This window comes from Haemaphysalis longicornis, unplaced genomic scaffold (assembly GCF_048455015.1).
Source record: "Haemaphysalis longicornis isolate Haplotype H1 unplaced genomic scaffold, Haemaphysalis longicornis Haplotype H1 scaffold_2, whole genome shotgun sequence".
In the NCBI taxonomy this organism is placed as follows: domain Eukaryota; kingdom Metazoa; phylum Arthropoda; class Arachnida; order Ixodida; family Ixodidae; genus Haemaphysalis; species Haemaphysalis longicornis.
This window is the reverse complement of record NW_027526295.1, coordinates 31,758,673-31,780,474: the sequence shown is the minus strand read 5'-3', so window position 1 is coordinate 31,780,474 and position 21,802 is coordinate 31,758,673. Positions and strand designations below refer to the sequence as shown.

Genomic DNA, 21,802 nt, shown 5'->3' with positions numbered 1-21,802 from the left:
ACGTTTTTTTTTTTTTTTAGTTTAAAAGTCACACAATGCACAAGTAAAGCTGTTATTGCTATTACCGTTCTCCCCGGTGCACGCGCGCGCTTCTAGGAAGTCTCGCAGCTCTGCACGGAATTTCTTTTATTTTCTCATCGTTCTTAAAAGAAGCAAGAAGCAGGGGTAAGTCGGTGTCCGAGAAATAATGAAGAAGACGTCCTCCAAGTCTGATTATTGGTTGGTGCGGCAGCAGTAATATTAGGGCCGCACGGAGGGGGAAAAGATGATGTTTATAAGAATAAAGGAACCAGCACCGGTCAAACTCGGGGCGATACCTTGGACACGGTCAGGCAGGCACGCTCCGCATTCATAAAAAAATATCGTCAAGCAAGACACCTGTCAAAATTGAAATAATTAGAAAAGCAAGCGTCAGTTCTAGCCGTTTCTTGCGTCGTCTGCTGCTAGACGCCGGTACTAAGCTTCTTACAGGGAATTCCCTAGGAAGCGAAGCGCGAGGCCACAAGCCTGCTCGCTGCAACAACAAATTCCCTAAATGTCCCTAACTTTTGTCCCCAACCATGGAGGGAAAAAAAGCTAATGATAATAATAATAATAATAATAATACTTTATTTGTACTCATGGTGGGTGAAACCAGACGTACAGGGCCGCAAAAAGCAGAATTGCCCATACCAGTCAGGCTTGCGTACCCACCGTGGGACACAAATTACAGTTCAAAGTGGACGAGAGGAAGGAGAGTTGGGAAAAAAGTGGGGGAGGGTGAGAGAAGTGAGGGGGAAAATGGGGAGAGAAAGTAGGAGGAAGAAAGGCGGTCGTAATGGAGTGGCAGAAAATAAATACAGAATGCAGATCAGAGTAAGGGAAAACGTGGGGTGATGACCAGGTAGTCCAGTGGCTACTTCAGACGCTGGGCAGCCTTAGACACAAGTCTGATGTCATTTTCGGGTGGGAATGTTCCGGCGAGGTCGGCTGGAAGCTGTCGGCACAGCGCAACAGCACGGGGGAGCCGTGAGGAACCATGTCTCTCCGTTCGGGTCAGAAGGGGCTCGAGGCGCTCTGTGCGGCGGTTGAGGCGTGGCGCACCCGTTAGGGCAGGGGTTTCAAACTCACAGCAGTGAGCGGGCCGCAGTCACGAAATATAGTCCCTCGAGGGCCGGGACAAGGCTGAAAGAAAGGAGGGGAGGGGGGGGGGTTAACAAAATGTAAGGTAACGTGCGATTTGAAAGAAACAGGTCCTTTTCCATACATTGTGAATATGCCGGGTCATTTCTGAATGAAATTTGTCGTGAAGATTCGACAATTCCTTGAAGATTTCTTAGCGTCGGAATTTCCTGGCTATACAAGCAAGGTGCGCACTGAAGGATTAGCTCTAAAAAAATTAAACAAACGAAGACACTCATGAGAGGGCCGGGCCACAATCAAAAGATCCGCGGGCCGCGGGCCGCGTGTTTCAGACCCTTGCATTCGGATATGGTGTCCGGGACCGAAGAGACGGCATAGAAGGCGGATGGTGGCAGCCTGGATTCGAGACATAAGGGGCTGCCAGGATGAAAATTGCAGCAGGGCGGCAGTCTGCATTTGTGTGTAGGACAGGCGCTGGCTTTTCGGCGTGCTCCGACTCCGAGAGTAGAAGGTATAAGCCGCACGTCGTTGCACACTGGCAAGGCGAGCTTGAAGGGCAGCTGAGTGGGGCAACCAAATGGCAGAGCAGTACTCCATGACAGGCAGGACTAGGGCAGTGTACAGCTGCCAAAACGCCGTAGGGGGCATGCCAACAGTTCTGCGCGTGACAAAGCCAAGCATGCGGCGGGATCTGGCCACAGTGCGGCGGACGTGAGGAGCAAAGGATAGGCGCGAGTCAAGTTCAACACCGAGAACAGTTGTTGATATCACTCGCCTAAGTTCGCGGCCTCCAAGAGTGAGCACTGGGACTTCACGAGGGCGACACAGTCCGGTGAATGTCATTGTGCACGATTTGGCGGTGTTTACCGGGAGTTCGTGTTCTTCAGTACAGCGGTGACACACGTCAAGGTCAGCCTGAAGCGGTGACACACGTCAAGGTCAGCCTGAAGGGAGGTGTAGTCAGCAGGTCGGTGGATGGGCTGGAGCAGCGTAATGTCATCAGCGTAAAGAAATGGTATGCAGTTAAGGTTGCGAGTGACACTGTCAATGTAGATTGTGAACAGTGTTGGCCCAAGTACACTTCCCTGTGGTACACCCGCGGGGACTGCCGTGCTGGAAGAGGTCGCGCCCCGGTAGATGACACGCTGGGTGCGGTTACTTATGAATGACGAGATCCATGAGAGTACGTCACCTGAGATCCCCTTCATTTCAATGCAACTCAGCAGGGCTGCGTGTAGTAGGCGGTCAAAAGCTCGAGACAGGTCCAGCTGTACGATCTCACATGGGGTACGCTCATCAAGATGGGCACTTACTGTGTGCACCAGGGCGCCAAGCGCCGTCTCACAACTGCGGTTGCGGCGAAAAGCATGCTGGGCCGGGTACAAGAGTCCATGCCCTTCTATGTGCGTCTGAACTTTCGCATTTAAAACACGCTCGAAGGTACGTCGACAGCCAATGGAGGTGTTGGCGATGGGCCGGCACGAGGATAGGACGTCCGCCCGGGCACTGTGACCCTTGTGCACAGGTGAGACCTGGGCTATCCTCTATGCATCTGGGGTTACACCGGAGTCCAGGATTTTTTGGAACAGTGAGCACAGGAAGTGGACCATGGATGGAGCTGCAGATTTGAATATCAGTGGTTGTATGCCGTCGGGACCAGGACTTTGAAAAGGGTTAATGTGTGAAACTGCGTCTAAGACGTCTTCCGGGGTTATTTGAGGGGTAGGCATTTCTGGTGAGACGAGTCCCGCAGGTTGGACAGGGTAGCTGGCAGTAGGCGAAGGTGTTAGGTCACGTGTCCACACTGAGGAAAAATGCCGGCTGAATGCTTCAGCGATAAGGGATGGTGAGGTCGTGGTGGCACCATTGATGACAAAATATGGACACCGAGACTGCCTCCGCTGGGAGTTAATGTACGCCCAGAATAGCTTCGGCTCTTTGACTGCTCTGCTAGCAATATCTTCAACAAAGCGTTGATGGGCAATACGAACTTGCTTCTTTACTTCCCGCTGGAGTTGTTTGGCTGCCAGCAAGTCATTGTGGGAGTGGCTTTTCTTGGGATGACGAAACATCTTGTCCTTGTGGTTGCAGAGGGCTATGATGTCACCAGTAATCCAGGGAGCGTGGTTTTTGCGATGGGACAGTGTCGGATGTTAGCGAGGTCATCAGAGAAGTGCAAAGGTCATACATGTCGTTGGTGTTGGCTTCAGACGGTACAATGTCCCAGGGTGTAAGGGCAACAAGTCGATGAAAATGGTCGGAGTTCAGGTGTCTATAGGAATAGACAAGCCCAGTGTGGGGGCCACAGCTTGGGAGGGATGTGTATGTGGTAAGATGCAGGCAACGGTGATCTGATGAGCCTAGGCCAGCTGTTGTAGTGCATTCCTGGACGAGTGTAAGGTCCAAAGTGAAGCACAGGTCAAGGTAGGACTTACTGCCTGCATGTGAGGTATAGGTTGGTTCAGTGCAGTTGCGTGAACCCTGTGGATTCCATACGTTCGAGGAAGGAGTCAGAGGTGGGGTCCTGCGGGATAGGGTTTAGTGGATCACTCCAGTCTATATGTGCATTAAAATCGCCAACAATGTATATGTTGCGGAACGTGCTGCTTAGGGAAACTGCGCGCTCAACTGAATGACGGAAGAGGAGGAATCGGCGCGCGAAACAGGCGGGCAGTAGGCACAAATCACGAGATAATTGCGCCGCTTGATTGTTAGTTCGATTAATCTTGGCGCCGGCGGCATGGCAGTGAGCTGGGTATCAATCAAAACGTGGAATATTTTCCTCCTTTTAGCCGCATGCGGTGACGTTGTTCGTTGGTTGTGACCACCCTTGTGCGTGGGTATTCAAAACTCGCGCTATTCAGGCTTAGTGCTCGTGAAAAAAGTAATCTAATATATACACTAAATAAATAAAAAAGCTAGCTATTAGCTTATGAAACTTTTTAAGGTAAGTGTTAAACATCGTAGTTGTTAGTTCTACAAGCGTTGAAGCTTTATCTTTTGGGTGAAAACAGTAAAGGGAACAGCCAAACAAGTCTTGTGTTGTGAGTCAGAGCATCGCTGGCATCGCCTCCTCAGAGTTTCGTGAGTCGGTCACCGACTCACACCTGAGCGTCGAATCTCTATCTTCGAGGCTTCGGCTCAGTTGGCACTTCTTCCTCCTTCCTCCATGGTAAGTAAGGTGGCTGGAATGGTTCTCTCTGCTGTGGCTCGCTCCATCCGTCTTTGGGCTCCCCGAATACGCGCTCTTCAAAAAGAGCGGCTCAACAATCCGGCTCGCTCCATCTCTACTCGTGACATCGACACGTATATGACATAACCGAACCTTAGCGCGTATGTGAACGCAGTTATTTTTGCCAGTACGACAGCTGAACAGCACGAGGAAGATAATGAGGGAGAGTACAGGTGCGTACACTCCATGCTCAAGCCGACTGCTCATCTTGTCTGCCTTTGTCACGCCGGACAAGGCCTCGCGAGAGTTGTTGCAGATGTCAGTGCGCGCTGGAATTTTGTGGCTTACTTGGCATTTCGCATTTCTTTTTTTTGTTAATGTTGACAGCTAATTGCTGTCAACGTTGCAAATTGCGGCGCCTCTGGGCAATTCGTTAATCAGCAGCGACGAACACACAGTTTCCGGAGCAGCGCAATCAGTTGCCATTTTGGGCGGTGCCCGAAAAATTCGCTTTCTTTTCTTTTTACTTACATCAGGAGTGTCTTACCGAAACGCGATGAACTAAATGCGGCGGTCGACACATGTGACGCTGACGTTGTGTTGTTAACAGAAACGTGGCTTACTTCAAAAATGAACAGCAGTGAATTGTTTGACTGTACGAAGCAATTCAATGTGTATCGTCGTGATAGAGGTGATAGATGCGGCGGTGGGGTACTTGTTGCGGTGCGGATCATATTTTTTCGTCTTTTGTGCCTGTTTTAGCCAATTTAGAGGTCATATTTGTTGAAATTTGCACATGTTATAAAAAGAATATTTTGGGTATCTGATATCGTCCACCGTCCTGCGATCCCGGCTTTGTAAATAGCCTTCACGACGCTGTTAACATGTTATGAAACGTTTTCCTAATGTACCAGTCCTTTTAGCCGGAGACTTTAACTACCGAAATACAATTTGGTCCAGTGATGTGCCTCAGTTAAGTCCGTTTTCTACCGACAGTTCTAATTTTTTGAGCTTTTGTTCTGACTTCAACTTTACTCAAATTGTTACCCAACCAACCTGCATTACATCTCCTACTTCGAGCGTTTTAAATCTTGTGGTAACCACAGTGCCTGACCTGTTCACGTATCTACTTTGTTTGCCTCAACCAAGTGATCATTCTTTGCTTAATTTTACTATGGGTGTTTGCGTTCCTCATCATGAAAATTATTAAGCGTATTACAGATTACGCTGCTGTCGATTTTGATGCCATCAATAGAACTTTGTTTATTTTTGCACAGCTATCTTGATGAATTCGAGGCGCGTTCTGTTAAGTCTAACTGGAATTTGTTCAAAGAAAAAGTAACATACCTGACTGAAACGTTTCTTCCCCTGAGGATAGTCACCACCAACAAGCATGTCCCCTGATATAGCCAATCTTTGAAAAGGTTGGCTAATAAGGAAGAAAGGCTGTTTCGGACCGCTGAAGTTTCTAACTCACAGGCCAGATGGGATTCTTACTACGTTGCCAATGGGGAATACAGGAGGACCACAAAAGCAGCAAAGGAAGCCTATTTTAATAACACACTCCCCAATATGTTAGCTAACAACCCAAGACAATTTTGGAGGGCAGTGAATAAAAAAGATGCTCGCGAAGTAACACTTAAAACTTCGGACGGGGTGAACCATCAAAATGACTGCGCTGTTATTCTCTGTGCCACCTTCGCAGCGGCAGTCTCGGGTTTCCTCAACAAGGGATCAAATCCTGTTTATCAAGCTAGTGGTTGTCTCCCAATGGAAGCAATTCGTTTCGACACAGCAGGCGTACAAAAAATAATAGAAAACCTTAAAGTCTCGTCTTCCGCCGGAATCGACATTACTTCAGAGTTTCTAATAAACACTCCATAATCCTAACAAAAATATTTGAGCAATCTCTGGAAGCAGGCTGTCTTGCAGATGATTGGAGTGTGGGAAGAATTATTCCATTCTTTAAGTCAGGTGATAACTTTTGTCCGGAAAATTACAGACCAGTATCAATCACTTCGATACCATGCAAAATAATAGAACACGTAATTTATTCGCAGCTTGTACAATTTTTAGAGGGCAATTATTTCTGTATCGATTCGCAGAACGGATTTTGCAAAAACTTTTCCTGTGAAACGTAACTATTATGTTTTATTCATGATTTGCATTCTATTGGATTGAAATTCGTGCGGTAGTAATGAAATGAAGAACGCTGTTTTTTTTCTTTGGCTCCAGCCAACTCAAAAGTGGACGTTTTGACCATTATTGCAAAGCGTGTTGACTTGAGCTTTGCTGACGTGCTTGTCCAAGATTCTTGCAATACGGACATCTTGTTATTTGCGTGGGAGGCTGTGCAGGTGTTGTGAGATGCCTATCTGTCCCAATTTAGGTTCTTGCAACCCTTGCTTGTTTCGGGAACTGAAAAAAGCCCACACATCCACAAAACAGCACTCGATGTTAGGCTGGAATGGAAAAGGAGTGACTTAAATATTATATTTTAATAAGCTCATTTAAATATTTAGCCAATATGTTGTAATGAAGAGGAGTGAAAGGACTAACGGACCTCGATCGTCCAATCCCTGTTCGGGTATGTGCCGGAAGCATCAAGCTGGCATCATCTCTGCGTCCTTGTGTTCAGATCAGCGATCCCCTATCCGGTTCACCTGGAACAGACTGCGCTGCTTCCTGCCTCTCGCTTTTACTGCTTGTTAGTAATTAAACAGCCTTTCAAGTGGTGTAGGTGTGGGGTATCAATCCCCGTACCCCGTACCATAGGTATTGTAGGCAAAGGGCATAACAGACATGAAAACCAAGTTCCTAGGCTTCCGCAGAGTTAGTTTGCGCGAGACAGATCTTGAAGTGGAAGTGTAACTTCTTGCATGGGCCACCAGTTGTGCGGGATCATGGCACTTTATTCCATTGCACAGTTGATGACTGATGCAGGCGTCTTTAGAGCACATGGCCGATTTAAAGCACATGGCCAAACCTGAAGTGTGAAACATTGAATGCGATGGTAACCTCAGAGGCCGGCAGGAGTGCCAATGCCAGGCAGCATTTACCTCTGAAAAGCGGGGTGAACTTGAATCTGTTTTTTATTTTAGGGCACCCACCCCTGGGCTGAGCCGCATTGCCGTCGTCGTTACGGAGAGAATGATGACAAGCCCGAAGGATGAAGGAAAGCAAAGGAGGAGGCTGTTGTGTAATTGGGAGGGGAGGGTAGTTCGCCGTGGCGGCGCAAGACGCTTCTCCGGAAGTGTGAGGGGGAAAGGGGAAAAGTATGCTGTGCCCGCACAAGGCGCTCGACTGTGCAACACAACCAGGAAAGCGTAGGGGCGGCACACGCGTTACGATGTGCGTTTGCTTTGGACGCAGTTCGCAGTCCCTTCCTGAGACGCACTTCGCGCCGCTGACGCAGAGACTCACCATAGCTGCCGTCGAGAGAACCCACGAGTGAGTGCTGCCTCAGCGCACTGCAGCCATCAGGAGTGAGTGCTGAGGAGTGAGGCAATCGGTCATGCGCTTCGTTGGCCACTGCAAATACAAGTTTTCTCTAGCCATACAAATATGTCCGTCTGAAATTCTTTGCCTCAACATACTTTGCACAGTCAAAACAGATAAACAGCTGCTCCCAGGCATCCCATTAGCGAGTATCGTAATCGCTAGCCATTTTTTATGTTAAGCTGTGTACTGTATTGCGTGATTCTGATGCATACAATTTGTCTCTAAAAAAATGGCCTTCAGATTTGTGTGTTACAATCGGGCTGAGAACCAAAACCAGCTTCAAAGCAGCCTACGGCATCGCCACGGTCCCTACCGTCTCCCTGTATCCAACGCAATGCAATCCAAAACAATCCGTCAGCATCACGAGAATAAATTTTGGCTTTCCCATTTTTCGGGCACATCTAAGCTACCATGCACTAGAAGTTCCGAGTAGCCCAGCCAGCTGTTGCACACATTGCTGCTGCTGCAATTAGCACCTCATTTCAGTCGTTATGGCTTCCAAGAGGCATCACCACTATGAAGCGTCCTCCAAGGGCAAGACAATTTTCCTTGCCGACAGCTAGAAAAACTGAGTGGCATATGACGCACACACTGGGTGTCCTGGAGACGAGTGCGTAATTGCCTTATACAAAGCCAAGCCATATTTTAATGGAAGGCTTCACCCGCCCCTAGTACGAACTGTTTCGCGAACAGGAAGACATCTTGGCCAAATTCATAACGGAGCAGCGAATAAAGCACTCGCCCATCACTTAGGAAATTATGAAGGTCTAAGTGCTTAAAATTGCAAATGCTTTCATAGTTCCCCTGTCCAGTTTTAACACCAGCAGGAGCTGGATAAGTGAGTTATGAAGTACAAGATTTTTGCTGCCGCTGTAGCCCGCGCAAATTATTTTCCTCCCTAAATTTACCTCCAGGATGCAATGGGGGGTGCAAATGGGGCATCATGTGGAATGTTAGGGGGTTTCTGGTACTTAGATCTATAATTTTTACAATCGAGACATTTGTATAGGAAGTGAAGCCCAGTGTTATTTCAACTTTAAACCAAGCTTTAACTTGCATCACTTGTATGGATTGAGTGATTGATAGTAGTCATGACAGTTCCAGGGACATATTTCAGTCTTAGGTGACGAGAAAAAAGGGAACGTGTTTACCTGAGCAGAAAAGCTTTCATCATTGCTCTGGCAGTGATGAATTGCCATGGCATCAGAGAAAAAGAAAGCATTCCTGAATCCTAGTCTGAGGGCAGTGTCTTGCATAGGCTGAATTTGTTTGGGTAGAACTTACTGCTGGTATGGTTCCTCATGCTTGGAAGTAGCGTGTGCACTGCATCGGGATACATGCCATGCATGCTGTGTCTGATAAAATAGTGATGATGTCAGTTTAGAAGCCCCATCCATATACCAAACCTTTGCAGCTGAGAGGGGCTAAATGTTTTCGCAGTGCCCAGATCCAGAATGCTGTGGTGGTCTCCAGTACCACTCCACTGGCAGGTAAGTTATGAATTTAAAGCTTTTGGAGGTTGTCATTCCATGCAACAAGAAACAGGTTTAGTGCAGTGGTCGTGTCGTGCATTGCAGTTTTAAAGGGCACACTGGTCTTATTCTGGCTGATGGATTTTCTGATTGTTGTTCTAACTTTCCTTGCCCTTGGTTTCTGTTTTCAAGCAGGGAGGTTTTTTTGCCGTCAGCAAGCTCATTGGACCAGCAAAAGTTCGATACGAGTCTAAGATCAAGTTGTAGGACGGCGTCGACTGATACGGGCTTGTATGTTGGAAGAGGTGCTAAAACAGACGCCAACGTGTAGCTTGCCACAACCTTAGCGGGCGCTTGTAATTACTTTGTTTTTCCACGAATAACATTGCCCAAGGACAAATTCCTCAGGGTCCACAATTTTTTAGACTGGATGTGTGGAAGCAGCTCCTATCAAAATGGTTCATTGTGCTGATTGAGGCAGGTTTATGCAAGATGTGCCGGCCAAAGTATTTGATGCTGCATGAAAGTGCGCTTTTCTTTCTGTTTTAAACAGCTCTGAAGCTGCGGCTTTTTGTTCTGCGTTCATGGATGGCCAGGGGAAGAAAAAAAAAAGATGCTAGTGCAAGATGTGGTGGCTACTCTTGAGATGGAGGTGGAAAGTGAAAACACTCACTGGCGTGTCGAGATTTCAGCACACGTTAAGGATCCCCAGGTGGTCAAAATTAAACCCCACAATGAATCAATCAGCGTGCAATCTTAAGTCTTTCCGGTAACGCATGCCAGTCAAACATGCCGCCAATTTCCAGAAAGCTGCAGTGCTAATTGGCAGAACATCCCCATCCTTCGCACCCTTTTTGTAGCAGTTTCGAAGACGTGCTCCGAGTCCTGCAGCGAAAGAATCGTACAGCTTGAAATGCCGAAATGAGTGCGCACGTGCACGCAGAAGGCAACACTTGCAGCTTTCGAGCGGCTTTGTTTGTGGCTGCACCTACAGAGCACTGCTAGGTACAGTTGATACCCATGCATGCCGGTTGCAGGGAACTGGAAGCGTTTTGTTTTTTTATAATTATTGAATGTACCCTTAAGGGCTCCGGAAAGGGGTAATACATAAGAAGGGGGTATAGTTTAAAACAAAATGGAAGTAAGAAACATACTTTAACACACTGTAAAAGGAATCCAAATATTCTCAGCAAATGTACAGGTCCGCGCATAAGTAAACGAAGCATGGGAGCGGTGGCTGAATTGCATCGCTGCGGGTACGCTCGCCCTGCCCCCACGCCATCCTATCTGATATGCTTAATCGCCGCTGTGCTGGTGCGTCAGATCAGGCGTGACGGTTTTCAATGGCAGCGCTGGGCTATCGTGGTGCTGGTTACGTTGCCGCTCGCAGCAGTCACCAAATCCGCCGCTTCTGGGTTCACACAAACTACACACGCTCGGAAGCGTGGCTTGTTGCACTCAGCAAAGTGCAGTTATGAAAGTCTTATTCACAGGCGGCATAGTATTGCCTGTTTTTCTTGTGTCTAGCGGTGTGCCTGAGCGCTGCCGACGCCAGAATGAAGAACTGCGCACCTCTGGAACAGCAGTTCTGCGCCTCTCGGAGGCTGCAACAAACTGCCGGGAGTGGCTATCTACTTGCCAATGTGCCTGTCAACAATTTCCTTTGAAGTCTTCGGTCCGTCTCATCAAGTTTGTGAGCAGTGTGTCCCAAAGTTGGATGGCGGCTTGCTAGTCGTGGCTGTCTACTTGTTGCTTACCCCGCTTACCAAAGATGTACTGCACCACCTGTGCATCGCATTATCCTTCCATCGATAGACACCAATGTTAGTAGTGGGCAAACAGGAATTTCCTACTACTTGTGCGCGAGAACATTCCGCTGCTTACTACCGTTGCGGCTCCGAAGACTGTTATGAAATACTTCCATAGAACTCAATGCTTCCGACCATCAGGCATATAATTGCGGCGATAGAGAAGGTGGTCATCCGGTATGGCAAAGTGGGAGGCTTGGCGTTGAAGAGCCCTGGGCCGTGCAGGGGTCGATGTAGTGGATAGGAACTCGATGATCTTTGCAATCCATTGATCATCTCGCTGCCATGAAGCTACGTCGGTGACGGTCCATGATGCTATGAGCGTATCGGTTCTCGCAAGACGTTCTGGGTCACCAGGCAGCGGAGAACGAGATGGTGCATCCGCATCAGAGTGCTTGCGGCCGGATCTATAAACAACTTGAATATCATACTCCTGCAGGCGGAGTGCCCAACGAGCAAGACGTCCCATAGGGATTTTGAGGGACGACAGCCAGCACAGCGAGTGATGGTTGGTAACTACGTCAAAAGGGTGGCCGTAGAGATAAGGTCGAAATTTGGAAAAAGCCCAGACGATGGCAAGACATTCTTTCTCGGTAACCGAGTAGTTTTGTTCAGCTTTTGTGAGAGTCCGGCTAGCGTACGCGACGACATACTCTTTGTACTTAGGCTTGCATTGAGTGAGCACCGCACCGAGCCCTGTGCCACTGGCATCAGTATGGACTTCAGTATGGGCTTTCGGATCGTAGTGCCACAGTATGGGTGGTCATACCTGCCAACTCTCCCGAATTGTCCGGGAGACTCCCGAATTTTTACCTAATCTCCCGATTGTACGAAAGCTATCTCAGTCTTCCGAAAAGTGGCCACCACAGTAGAGGCGTTTTTTTTAATCACGCACGTACGTCAGTCACTCCTGCTGCCACAGTAGTTGGGCTGCGGGAGAGCACTCGCCACTATACTTCTAGTTTATTGTAACCTTACTGTAGAGTACCGCTATAGACTGCTATAGAGTACCGCGCATCTGGGTGAAGGCCGGCCGCGAGACGTGCTCGCCACCATACCGAAAGAAGGTGAGGGAGATGGTACTGCAACTTTCGCGTCGGTCTGTCGTAGCTGACGTTCCACGCATAGTTTTGGCACGAAGCGTTAATGCGAGTACTTCGATAGTGTCTGCGTTAATGCAGCATGTTGTCACTTGAAGTTTGTGCAACGCCAGCCACTTCGGATCGCCAACTGCCAATGGAAATCTGTTGGTTCGGTGTAAGGGGGACATGCACGCCACAGCGGCGGCACCGATCGAGGCGGCTGTGGCCGTGTGTGCGGAAATCTGTTGCGAGCAACCTCCGCAACGATCGCTAGCTACCTCCGCTGAAAACAGGTCTTTCATGAACGCGGCAGGCAGGCATCTTGCTATAGGAGTCGTTTAAAACACGACCGGGTTTGACTTTGGAGGAAGTGCGAGCGCATTTTGTACGCTAGGCCTACGCCGCCTGCCTAGGCGTCAGTTGCATGTTTTCCCTTTTTCACAAGCTACGCAATCGTCAGCACTAAATCACTTTTAACTTGCTTTGAGACGGAGGCCTGTAGTTCGCTTGAAAAAAGAGCTGAAGTTGAAAGAACGTCGGTGCGCACAGAAGCAGGAATGGGCGCAGAAGTAAGTGAAAGCCGGAATGCAACTTCTGCAGAACCTGCAGCAGCCGCCATAGCCACACCAAGTTCCATGTTGTCGATTAGGTGCAAATGCCTCAAGGATGAAGGAAAACTTGCCCTTTTCAATTGTGGACATGAGCTATTAATTTTTGTTCAGGTTGAAGGCGAATCCACCCGACCGACTGACAGCGCAACGTCCACCGTCTGCTCAACTAAACGTTCATTCGCTCGGTCAGCTTGAAGGGCTTTCGGAACGGTACTTTTGCTTATCTCTAAGCACCCACACATCACTGCTTGCCTATTATGCGTGCATGGGTGGGGGGTAGATGGAAACCAGGCTTCATGCCCTCATCGATGACATACCCCTTGATCTGGAGGGAAAGTAAACGTGGACATATCGTGGCCCATGCGACTTGTTGGCTGTCCTCCATGGTCGAGCGGTTTGAGTTGGTGTCTTACACAGACAATAAACTCTACGACGCGGGGTTTAAATGGACATCCCATGTTTGTCCACTAGAATAATGCTTGGTCTGCCCAAGATTCATTCAGCTAATCAGCCAGGTAGTATACTCAATCGCGAATTCACACAAACATATCTTGTTTCGTGCACTCATTGGGCGAGTGATTCGCTGGTCATCCTTCCTCACAGAGTGAAAGGGACTGATTTTTTTTTAATTTGCAGTGTGTGCGCAGCTGCAATTTGGGAACTTCGTTCTGGTGCTCTGGCAGGTTTCGGACACAGGATCATTTTTGCCACATTCGGCCAATGTCAACTTTCTACTGCAGGCTACAGTTCCACAGCCATTTTTCTGGAATCGTACACCGTGTTGGGTTTGGAATGTATGACCGCCCCCGGCACCTGAGGAAAAGAGAATGAATTTCTTTATTAGTAAAATTAAAAATTGTCGATTGTCCTCATTTCAGGACCCCATTCGTAGTGCCAGCTGCGATGGCACTTTCAACCAACCGAGAAAGAGAAAGAGATAAAACCTCGTTATTGTCCGGCAAAATTGGCGCTGCCTAACGTCGTGTCAGTCGGTCCCTCAGCATCGGCTACCTACACGCACCCAGCCCCTGAGGGGACAGTGCTTTCGGCCGCTGACGCTCGAGAGCCTCCAACACTTGCTGGACGGCCCTGTATTGCACGTCGTAGTCCTTTCTTGCCACCGCATCCGCTAGGTGCGGGGCGGTAACGTCTCTGTAGCACCGTCGTTCACTTTGCAGTTCCACAGGATATGAGCCATCGTGGCCCTGTTCTTCCTACATATCGCGCACACATCGCTCGGATACACGTCCGAGCTGATCTCCCAGGCTGAAACTGGACATCGCGCTCTCCCAGTACTCAAAAGACGAATGAGGAATTCTAACTTGGGGGTTTTTGTGACACCCCCACACCATAGGTAAAGCGTGTCAGGGTCGCTACAAAACTTACACAGAGCGAAGTACTGGGTTGGATACATTACGCACAATTTTGTCAAGTGGGGAAACGTTCGTTTGAAGCAGCCTAAGTAATTTTTTGTGGGCTTATGTTAAGGATTCATGGGGGAAGGGGGGTGTAAACCCTGTGCTCAAGCCTGTAATGCTGAGTGATCTCGTTGTAGGTGAGGAGTGGGCTCGCAGCCTCTATCCCGTGTGGGGACCGGTGGGTTAGCTGTCGGGCAGTGTTATGGGCGGTGTTGTTTCCCCCGAGAATCGAATGGGCTATAGTCCAGAGTATTTTGACTCGTCGGTGCAGCACACGTTGAAGAATGTTTAAGGCACGTTTGGATATTCTTGCATGGGGGCAGTTTCAGCATGCCTGTTGCGAATGTGTTATAACTGTATCTGCGGTCGTCTGAAATATTGCCAGGGCAATGGCAGCCTCTTCTGCTTCGTCAGTGGTCATATAAGGTAAGGTGATGCTAACAATATGCGAATCTGGGGTTGTCACAATGACAGTCATCGATCCTCTTCTGGCGTAGTCTGCCACATCAGTATAGACCGTGCGGTCCCTGTTGTCGTTGGCCTTTCTGATTGCATGAGCTCTTGCATCTTTTCTGCCTGTACGGTGCACTGGATGTATGTTGCGCAGTATGGGCGCTACTGCACTCTCCTCTCACAGTTCGATTGGCACATCCCGATACTGTCTCTGTACAGGGGACGTTATTCCTGGTCGGTCTAGGAGGCTTGTCCCAGTGATACTTCACCCCAATCGTTAGCACTGATCTGATAGATGAGCCTCGATTATTTCAGCCACTGTGTTGTGAATACCCAGTTCTAGCAGTTTTTCATTCGAGGTGCTTACTGGGATTCCCAGAGCATGCTTATATGCCTTTCTGATTAATGCATCCAGTTTAGCTGTTTCAGTCTTATTGAGTATGGCATTTGTAAGGGTGTAAGCAAGTCTCCCGGGGATATCACAAAGGCCTCAACGAGCCGAAGTGTGCTGGCTTCTTTTGTGCCCATAGATTTTATCGTTATTCTTCGGAGCATATGTGTGACTTGTTCGGTAGTGCGCTTGAGTCTGCTGATAAGAACTATTTCTGCTGTCCACCTCATAGAACATTCCCAAGATCTTGACTTGAGGGGAAGGCTTGATGGTATGGCCGTCCAGGACGATCTCGAAGCTTCCGCCTTTCCCTGTGCTTCATGAGGAGTTCTGATTTTTGCGATGAGCTGGAGAGGCCTTAGCTCTTCACGTACTCATTGACTACACTGGTGGAATGTTGCAAGTGGTCCTGCATCTCTCCTACCGAGCCCCTACCAGTCCACACAATTATATCACCATGGTGCAGATCCGGTATGACCCCTAGTTTAGCAGTGAGGCCAATGAGGGCGATATTGAACAGTAGGGGCGACAGAACCACTCCTTGAGGTGTACGCCTCCCCCCCAAGGTCGATGGGGTTCAAAGCGATGTCTCCGTACTTGATAACGGCTTTCCGTCCTGACATAAAGTCTCTCGGACGTAGCTGTAAGTCCGGTTCCCACAGTCTAGACCATTGAGGTTCACCAAGATGGCTTGGTGGGTGACATTATCAAATGCCCCCTTTAGGTCGAGGGCCAGTACGGCTGTTCGCTTGTAACTGTTGGCTTGCATCACGATATCTTCTTTCAGTTGTAACAGGATATCATGAGTTGGAAGATGTGGCCTAAAGCAATGCATGGTGAATGGCAGTTTTACGGTGATTTCTAGGAATTTCTGCATCCTCGTGAGGACAGTGTATTCTATAAGCTTACCCATGCAAGAAGTCAAAAAGATGGGACTGAGGTTGTCAATGTCTTGTTCCTTGCCAGGTTTAGGAATGAATCACACTTCTGAGGTTTTCCATTCTGGTGGGAGGGTTCTGCTCTTCCGGCAGGGGTTCATGTATGCGGTCAGAGCAGTCGCGGAGGAAGACTCGAGGTTTGCTAGCACTTCGTCAGTTATCTCATCTCGTCTCAGAGTGGGGTTGCGTCTGAGCTCTGCCACTGCCCCTTCCACTTCGCATTGCTGTATGTGCCTGTCCAGATAATGATTTAGCCTTCCTGTGTTGTCTGGGATAGGCGTAACGGGGGACGGTGGCTAGTATTTTTCATACAATTTCTTTAGTTGGTCTTACTGCGTCCCGGGGAATGAGTGCAGAACCGTCGTCATTGTGCGGCGAGGTTGGCCTTTGCTGTTGGCTGGGTCTACCAAATATCTCAGCAGCCTCCATCTCTTTGAGCTACTGAGAGTCAATTGCTGGCACCATCAGGAATCAAACCTGGAATAATTAGAGGAATGGAGTGAGAGCCCGTTGTCTTGTTGATTGAGCTACGAGCCCACGCGGAGATGGGGGAGACAGACGGTGCACTTACCGAGCACATCTTAGTGTTTACCCCCTGCGTGCTCGCTGAATGCTGTGTCATAGCGTCACGCGACCCCTTGTGCCGCTGTGCCACCCACGGCACCTGTAGCGGCCGTGTGCTTGCCTTGAGTATGCGCCAGGAGTTATAAAAATGAAAGGAAGATGACACCAATGCATGGCATCTTACTTCTCCGTCTCTGCCAGCCTATCTCGTCGCCCCCACTGGTGGCGGCAGAGACAGAGAAGTGAGATCATTTACACCGGGTTTCAGCTTACTTTAATTTTATCAAAAAAGAGTTTCCACTCGTGCTTCACCAATACAACTCAGCCAACCACCGTCCGTGAATCATGCATTTATTTAACCTTAGCAAAGAATATCTATTTGAATTAATAAAGGGTGTGGTTAAGTGCTTTTAATTGTCTCTGGTATACTCTTTGTAGAGCCGCGTGCGAGTTTAAGTGACGTCGCATGGGTAATTGTTTTGGGTGTCGTTTACAGCTTCGCTTTCCAACCATCTTCACAGTATGGATTGGCGCGCATTTTTCAACTGTTGTGGCTTGTCTTTTCCACCTGCGGATTCGTCCTTTTCTAGCCTCCCATAAGTGAAGCAGCTTGGGATTGACGCTAGGCACGTGCGTGGTGGTCTTTACTTTCTGGGTCGTGGCTCTCCTGTCCTGTACCCCTCTGGCCCATTCCTGTGTAATCTCGCTAGATAATTCTTGCCATTTCCGGTGTTCACGAAATTTGTGCTGATCAGTAATTCTGGCCTCGCCTAGGTGGGCTCGGTACTTGGGACCTAGGAGGACTGTGGATATTATGTGGATGACTCAGGCCAATTCATTGCCGATGGCCGAGCATTCTGGAGAACAGCCATAGGTTGGCCGATCAAGAATCGGACCTGCTGTGCTCCCTGGGTCTCTTCTGTCATCGGCGCTCGGCAACCGCGAGGTCGACGGCACCGCCAAACTGGGACGGGCGCTTGGCTTGAGTGGGCTACTTGCACGGCTTACTGACCCTCCGACAGAATGAGCCGATGCAGCAATTCGTTCGCTCAGTTGAACCTAAGCCACAGCACGTTTGTGCCAGGAAGATTGTGCCTTTAGTATGTTAGTTTGTAGCAGGCCCGTAGCCAGGAATTTTTTTCGGGGGGGGCCCACTCGCTGTAGGCCTTGACTATTTCAAGAAAGTACCCATTTTCAGTAATTATTTTTCGTAAAATAGCAGTATATACATTATTTGAGTTTTTAAGTACTATTCTACTTTTTTATATCTCTAGTTTGGAAAGTAATCTACCAAGTAGTACAATATTTCCATACGGACAATATGTCTCAACAAATACCGCTAATAAAAATAAAACTACGTTACTCTGGGCCAAAAATAAAACTACGAATAGCCGAAATATTTTTTGTACGTTTTTATTTCTGCATATAACAGGTTAAAACTACTGCGGCAGAAATAAAGTGGGTTGACGTGGTGGAAGACGGGGACCATGTCCACTCCTTTGAGGTGGGCGGTATTGAGGCGGCTCTGCGAAGAAGCGGCCAGGTCCTTCTTCCTTAAAGCACTGAAGAAAGGCCTGCCAGAGCCGAAGTGCGTACGATGGGCCGATATGCGATCGCGGATCGATGTGCGATCGCGGAGCAAACTCGACATAAGAAATTCTGATGCATTGTATATGCGTTCTATTGCGCTTTCGCACTTCTGTAAAATTGCACAAATCTAGAAATCTTACCTTCGGAAGCTTGTTGAAGTAGTTCATCAGTGTTGAACCTTGCCGCTTGTTTTTTGTGCTCATAATGACGAACGCAGAGAACACCACACAAAGGAGGGCAAACACGCGATATATTCCGTCCCAAACACGGGCTGAACTGCAGTGCGTCTTGGCCTCCATTGCAAAGGACCTCGCCACTGAATTCGAGCCGGGGGCGCCCTATGTCGCTCGTGTCGCAGATTTTGCTTGGTGGGGGCGGAGAGAGAGAGAGAGAGAGAGAGAGAGAGAGAGAGAGAGAGAGAGAGAGAGAGAGAGAGAGAGAGAGAACAACATTGTTTAAACTCGGATCAAGGGAAGGGGGAGGGGCGGGCCAGAAGGCCGCCGCGATTGCCAGGGCCGGGGTGGTCACTGTTGTGAACCGGGGTAGCATGGTCGAAGTTGACCGCCATGCGTGTCGTGCCGGAGCACTCATAAGGACCAAGTTGAGGGAGAAAGAAAACTTTATGTAGAAGTATTTGCATTCTTGACCAGCATGAACGGGCAGTGCCGTAGTTCCGTCCACTTTCTCCCGCTGTTATTAGGAACGCACCAATCACAAAAATCCATGGCGCTCATACTCTCGCCCACACTCTCACACAGAGAGGGCACGTTTCTCTCTCGCACACGTGAAGGTCTGGTTGACTCCGGTGAGGCAATCTGCCTAAGGTCGAAGCCCTTCGGACCACCGATGTTGAAGCATCGGGAGGACATCTGGGATCCCTTCTGGTATTCTGGCATTGGCGGCTCATTGAACAACGGCCTTTACAGAGTCATCAGCCACACCGCAAAGTGCTGGAGAACGATGCGCGGCACGTCCCCAAAAAAGCAGACAGGAACGTCAAGCCTGCCGCCAAAAGTGAGGCGCCCCCCGCATGGGGCACCTTGAGTAATCTTGGTGACGGTACTGGCGATACCGCGGACCCCGAGCCCCCCAACATAAGCTGTGACCTACCGTGGTGATGTGTTTTTAAGGTGAAGGGTAGAAACCTCTAACGGTGGCCGTCGGAGCCTTGGTCAAGCTCCGGCCGATGGGCTCCCTGCCTGTCTACAAGGCAGGGAGCTCCGGGACCTCTTTGACTACCAGGGTAAGGTCAAAGAAGAAAGTACCCCAGTCTCCCTGCTTTTATACTATGCCGTATGGTATTATCTAAAACCCCCCCCAACCGTGATCGGCCCCCTAAAAGGGGCCGCACCGAAGTATCGTTTCCTCCATTGCCATCTTTGACATTTCCTGAACCAGATCATTACTCTCGATTTCTTGTCATGGAGTCCCTCAATCCAACCCACCCTCTAGCATCTCAGTCAGTCTTCTTGATCGCCAAGTATCTTGAAGCAATAATAGGAAAATCGTATAAGTGCAAAAAACAAAGGTCTGGTGAACTCCTAATTGAAATAAATGACAAGCAGCAGTCTGCAAAGCTTCTAGCTCAGACTAGACTGGCTGATCTCGACATCAAGGTCACACCCCATCGGAGCCTCAACAGCTCGCAGGGTGTGATATCCGAAACAGATCTCCTGAACGAAACGGATGCGGATCTCCTTGCCGGCTTGAAGGATCAGGGCGTCACTGCCGTGAGACGCATCACTATCCGCAGAGACGACAGGGAGATTCCCACTAAGCACATTATCTTGACTTTTGACCGTGCAGTTCTTCCACAACACATACATGCAGGTTTTATCTGTTGCTCCATCCGTCCGTACATCCCGAATCCGCGGCGCTGTTTTAAGTGCCAGCGGTTCGGGCATGGTACAAACTCTTGCCGTGGCCGAACGACGTGTGCAAAATGCGCGGCGCACGATCATCCGACTGACAACTGTCCATCCGACACCCTCTGTTGTGTGAACTGCGGCGGTCCGCATGCAGCGTACTCCCGCAAGTGTGAAAAATTCCAACTGAAAAAAAAAGATAATCAACATAAAGGTAACTGAGAACATCACCTTCCCAGAGGCTCGAAAGAGGTTCGCCTCTTTCCCCCTGGGGAGGTACGCCGACGCGGCTCGCCGGGGGGCGGAGCGGCGTCTGGTGTCCACAGGGACCCAGTTCAGCGAGTCTGACCTGGTCCCTCCCCCGCCCCCCCCCCCCCCTGGGTTGCCTCTGGCAGCCCAACCCGCCACCACGTCGCTTGCTGAGGCAGCAGCGGTTGTGGTGGCAACGTCTTCCGTCGGGACCGGTGCCGCTCCCGCCTCTCTCCCCATCCTCCAGTGCGTTGGAGGGTACCGAGGTGATGGACACCACGGGCCCCGCACCGGCTCCCACCGCCATCGCACCGCCCGTGCCACCTCTGGTGCCCCGGACGCCCTCGGCGGTGGCGTCTCAAACGAAGGGCTCCCGAGGGGGGGCCAAGTCCGGGGGGCCCGGTCCGTCGGGCACCCCTCGGACATCCGACGATGAGATGGATGTCGGGCCGTTCCTGCCTGCAACGCAGCGCAAGGAGCGGCCACCGACTTCCAAGCCTACAGACAGGCCCAAAAAGCCCAATCCCAGAGTAACAGCCCCGAAAGACGACACATGAACACACACACACACACACTCCAGTCATTCTTAAATGTAAATAATGGGAACACACAACATCATTCAATGGAACTGTAGAAGCCTTATCAACAATCTAGATGATGTGTACGAGATACTTCATTCACATCAGCCAAGTCTCATGTGTCTTCAGGAAACACACCTAAATAGTAAACATACTAACTTCTTGAATAGCTACTTGGTTTTTCGAAAAGACAGGCACACTTGCACTTATTCTTCAGGTGGTGTGGCCATAGTAGCCCGAAAATCCTTAGCGTGTCACACCATCCACCTTAACACCATGCTTGAAGCTGTCGCGATTCGAACAATTATTTTTGATAGGTTAATAACGGTATGCTCCCTCTACATCCCTCCGGATTACTAACTATCGAACACTGATTTTGAGGCCCTGATAAATCAACTACCTGAACCGTACTTAGTCTTAGGCGACCTCAATGCACATAATTCAATCTGGGGCTCTTCCCGCACAGATGCCCGAGGTCGCCTAATTGAAAAATTTCTAACATCATCGGGAGCATGCCTTTTTAACAAAAACCAAGCTACATATTATAACATAGGACAAAACAGTTATTCACATCTTGACTTGGCTCTGCAGTTCTTTTCCCATTTCTTGAGTGGCATGTGGACACAAACCTATATAGTAGTGACCACTTCCCCACCAAATTGACATACATAGGCATAGGCACAAACACTTCCCCCTCTCATAAAAGGTTCAATGAGGGAAGAGCAAACTGGAGTACATTCACAGAAACATCTAAACTGCACTACACATCCATAAAACACCTACACGTAGAAGAGGCGACCCAACTGCTCACGGCGCACATCCTCGACGCCGCCGCAAAGTCCATTCCCCAGGCCTCCGGTGCCCCACGCAACCCAAGGAGGCCCTGGTGGAACGAGGACTGCAGGCGAGCGCGAGTGGCCCAGAACAAGGCGTGGGGTGTCCTTCGCCGGTACCCCACGTCGGCTAACTTAATTTCTTTTAAAAGAGC

The 21,802-nt window shown here is 49.4% G+C and overlaps 1 protein-coding gene across 3 annotated transcripts in view; it reads left to right on the top strand.

Annotated features, from left to right (window-relative positions):
* The first annotated feature begins 4,161 nt into the window (after positions 1-4,161).
* LOC144168823 (uncharacterized) overlaps positions 4,162-21,802 on the top strand; it is a 30,654-nt gene continuing 13,013 nt past the window's right edge. For all 3 annotated transcript variants that reach the window (XM_077697809.1, XM_077697807.1, XM_077697808.1), the window contains exons 1-2: positions 4,162-4,294; positions 9,236-9,285. In XM_077697809.1, coding sequence (XP_077553935.1) covers positions 4,292-4,294; positions 9,236-9,285 — 53 coding nt within the window. In that variant the 5' untranslated portion in view covers positions 4,162-4,291. The remainder of the gene's footprint in view (positions 4,295-9,235; positions 9,286-21,802) is intronic.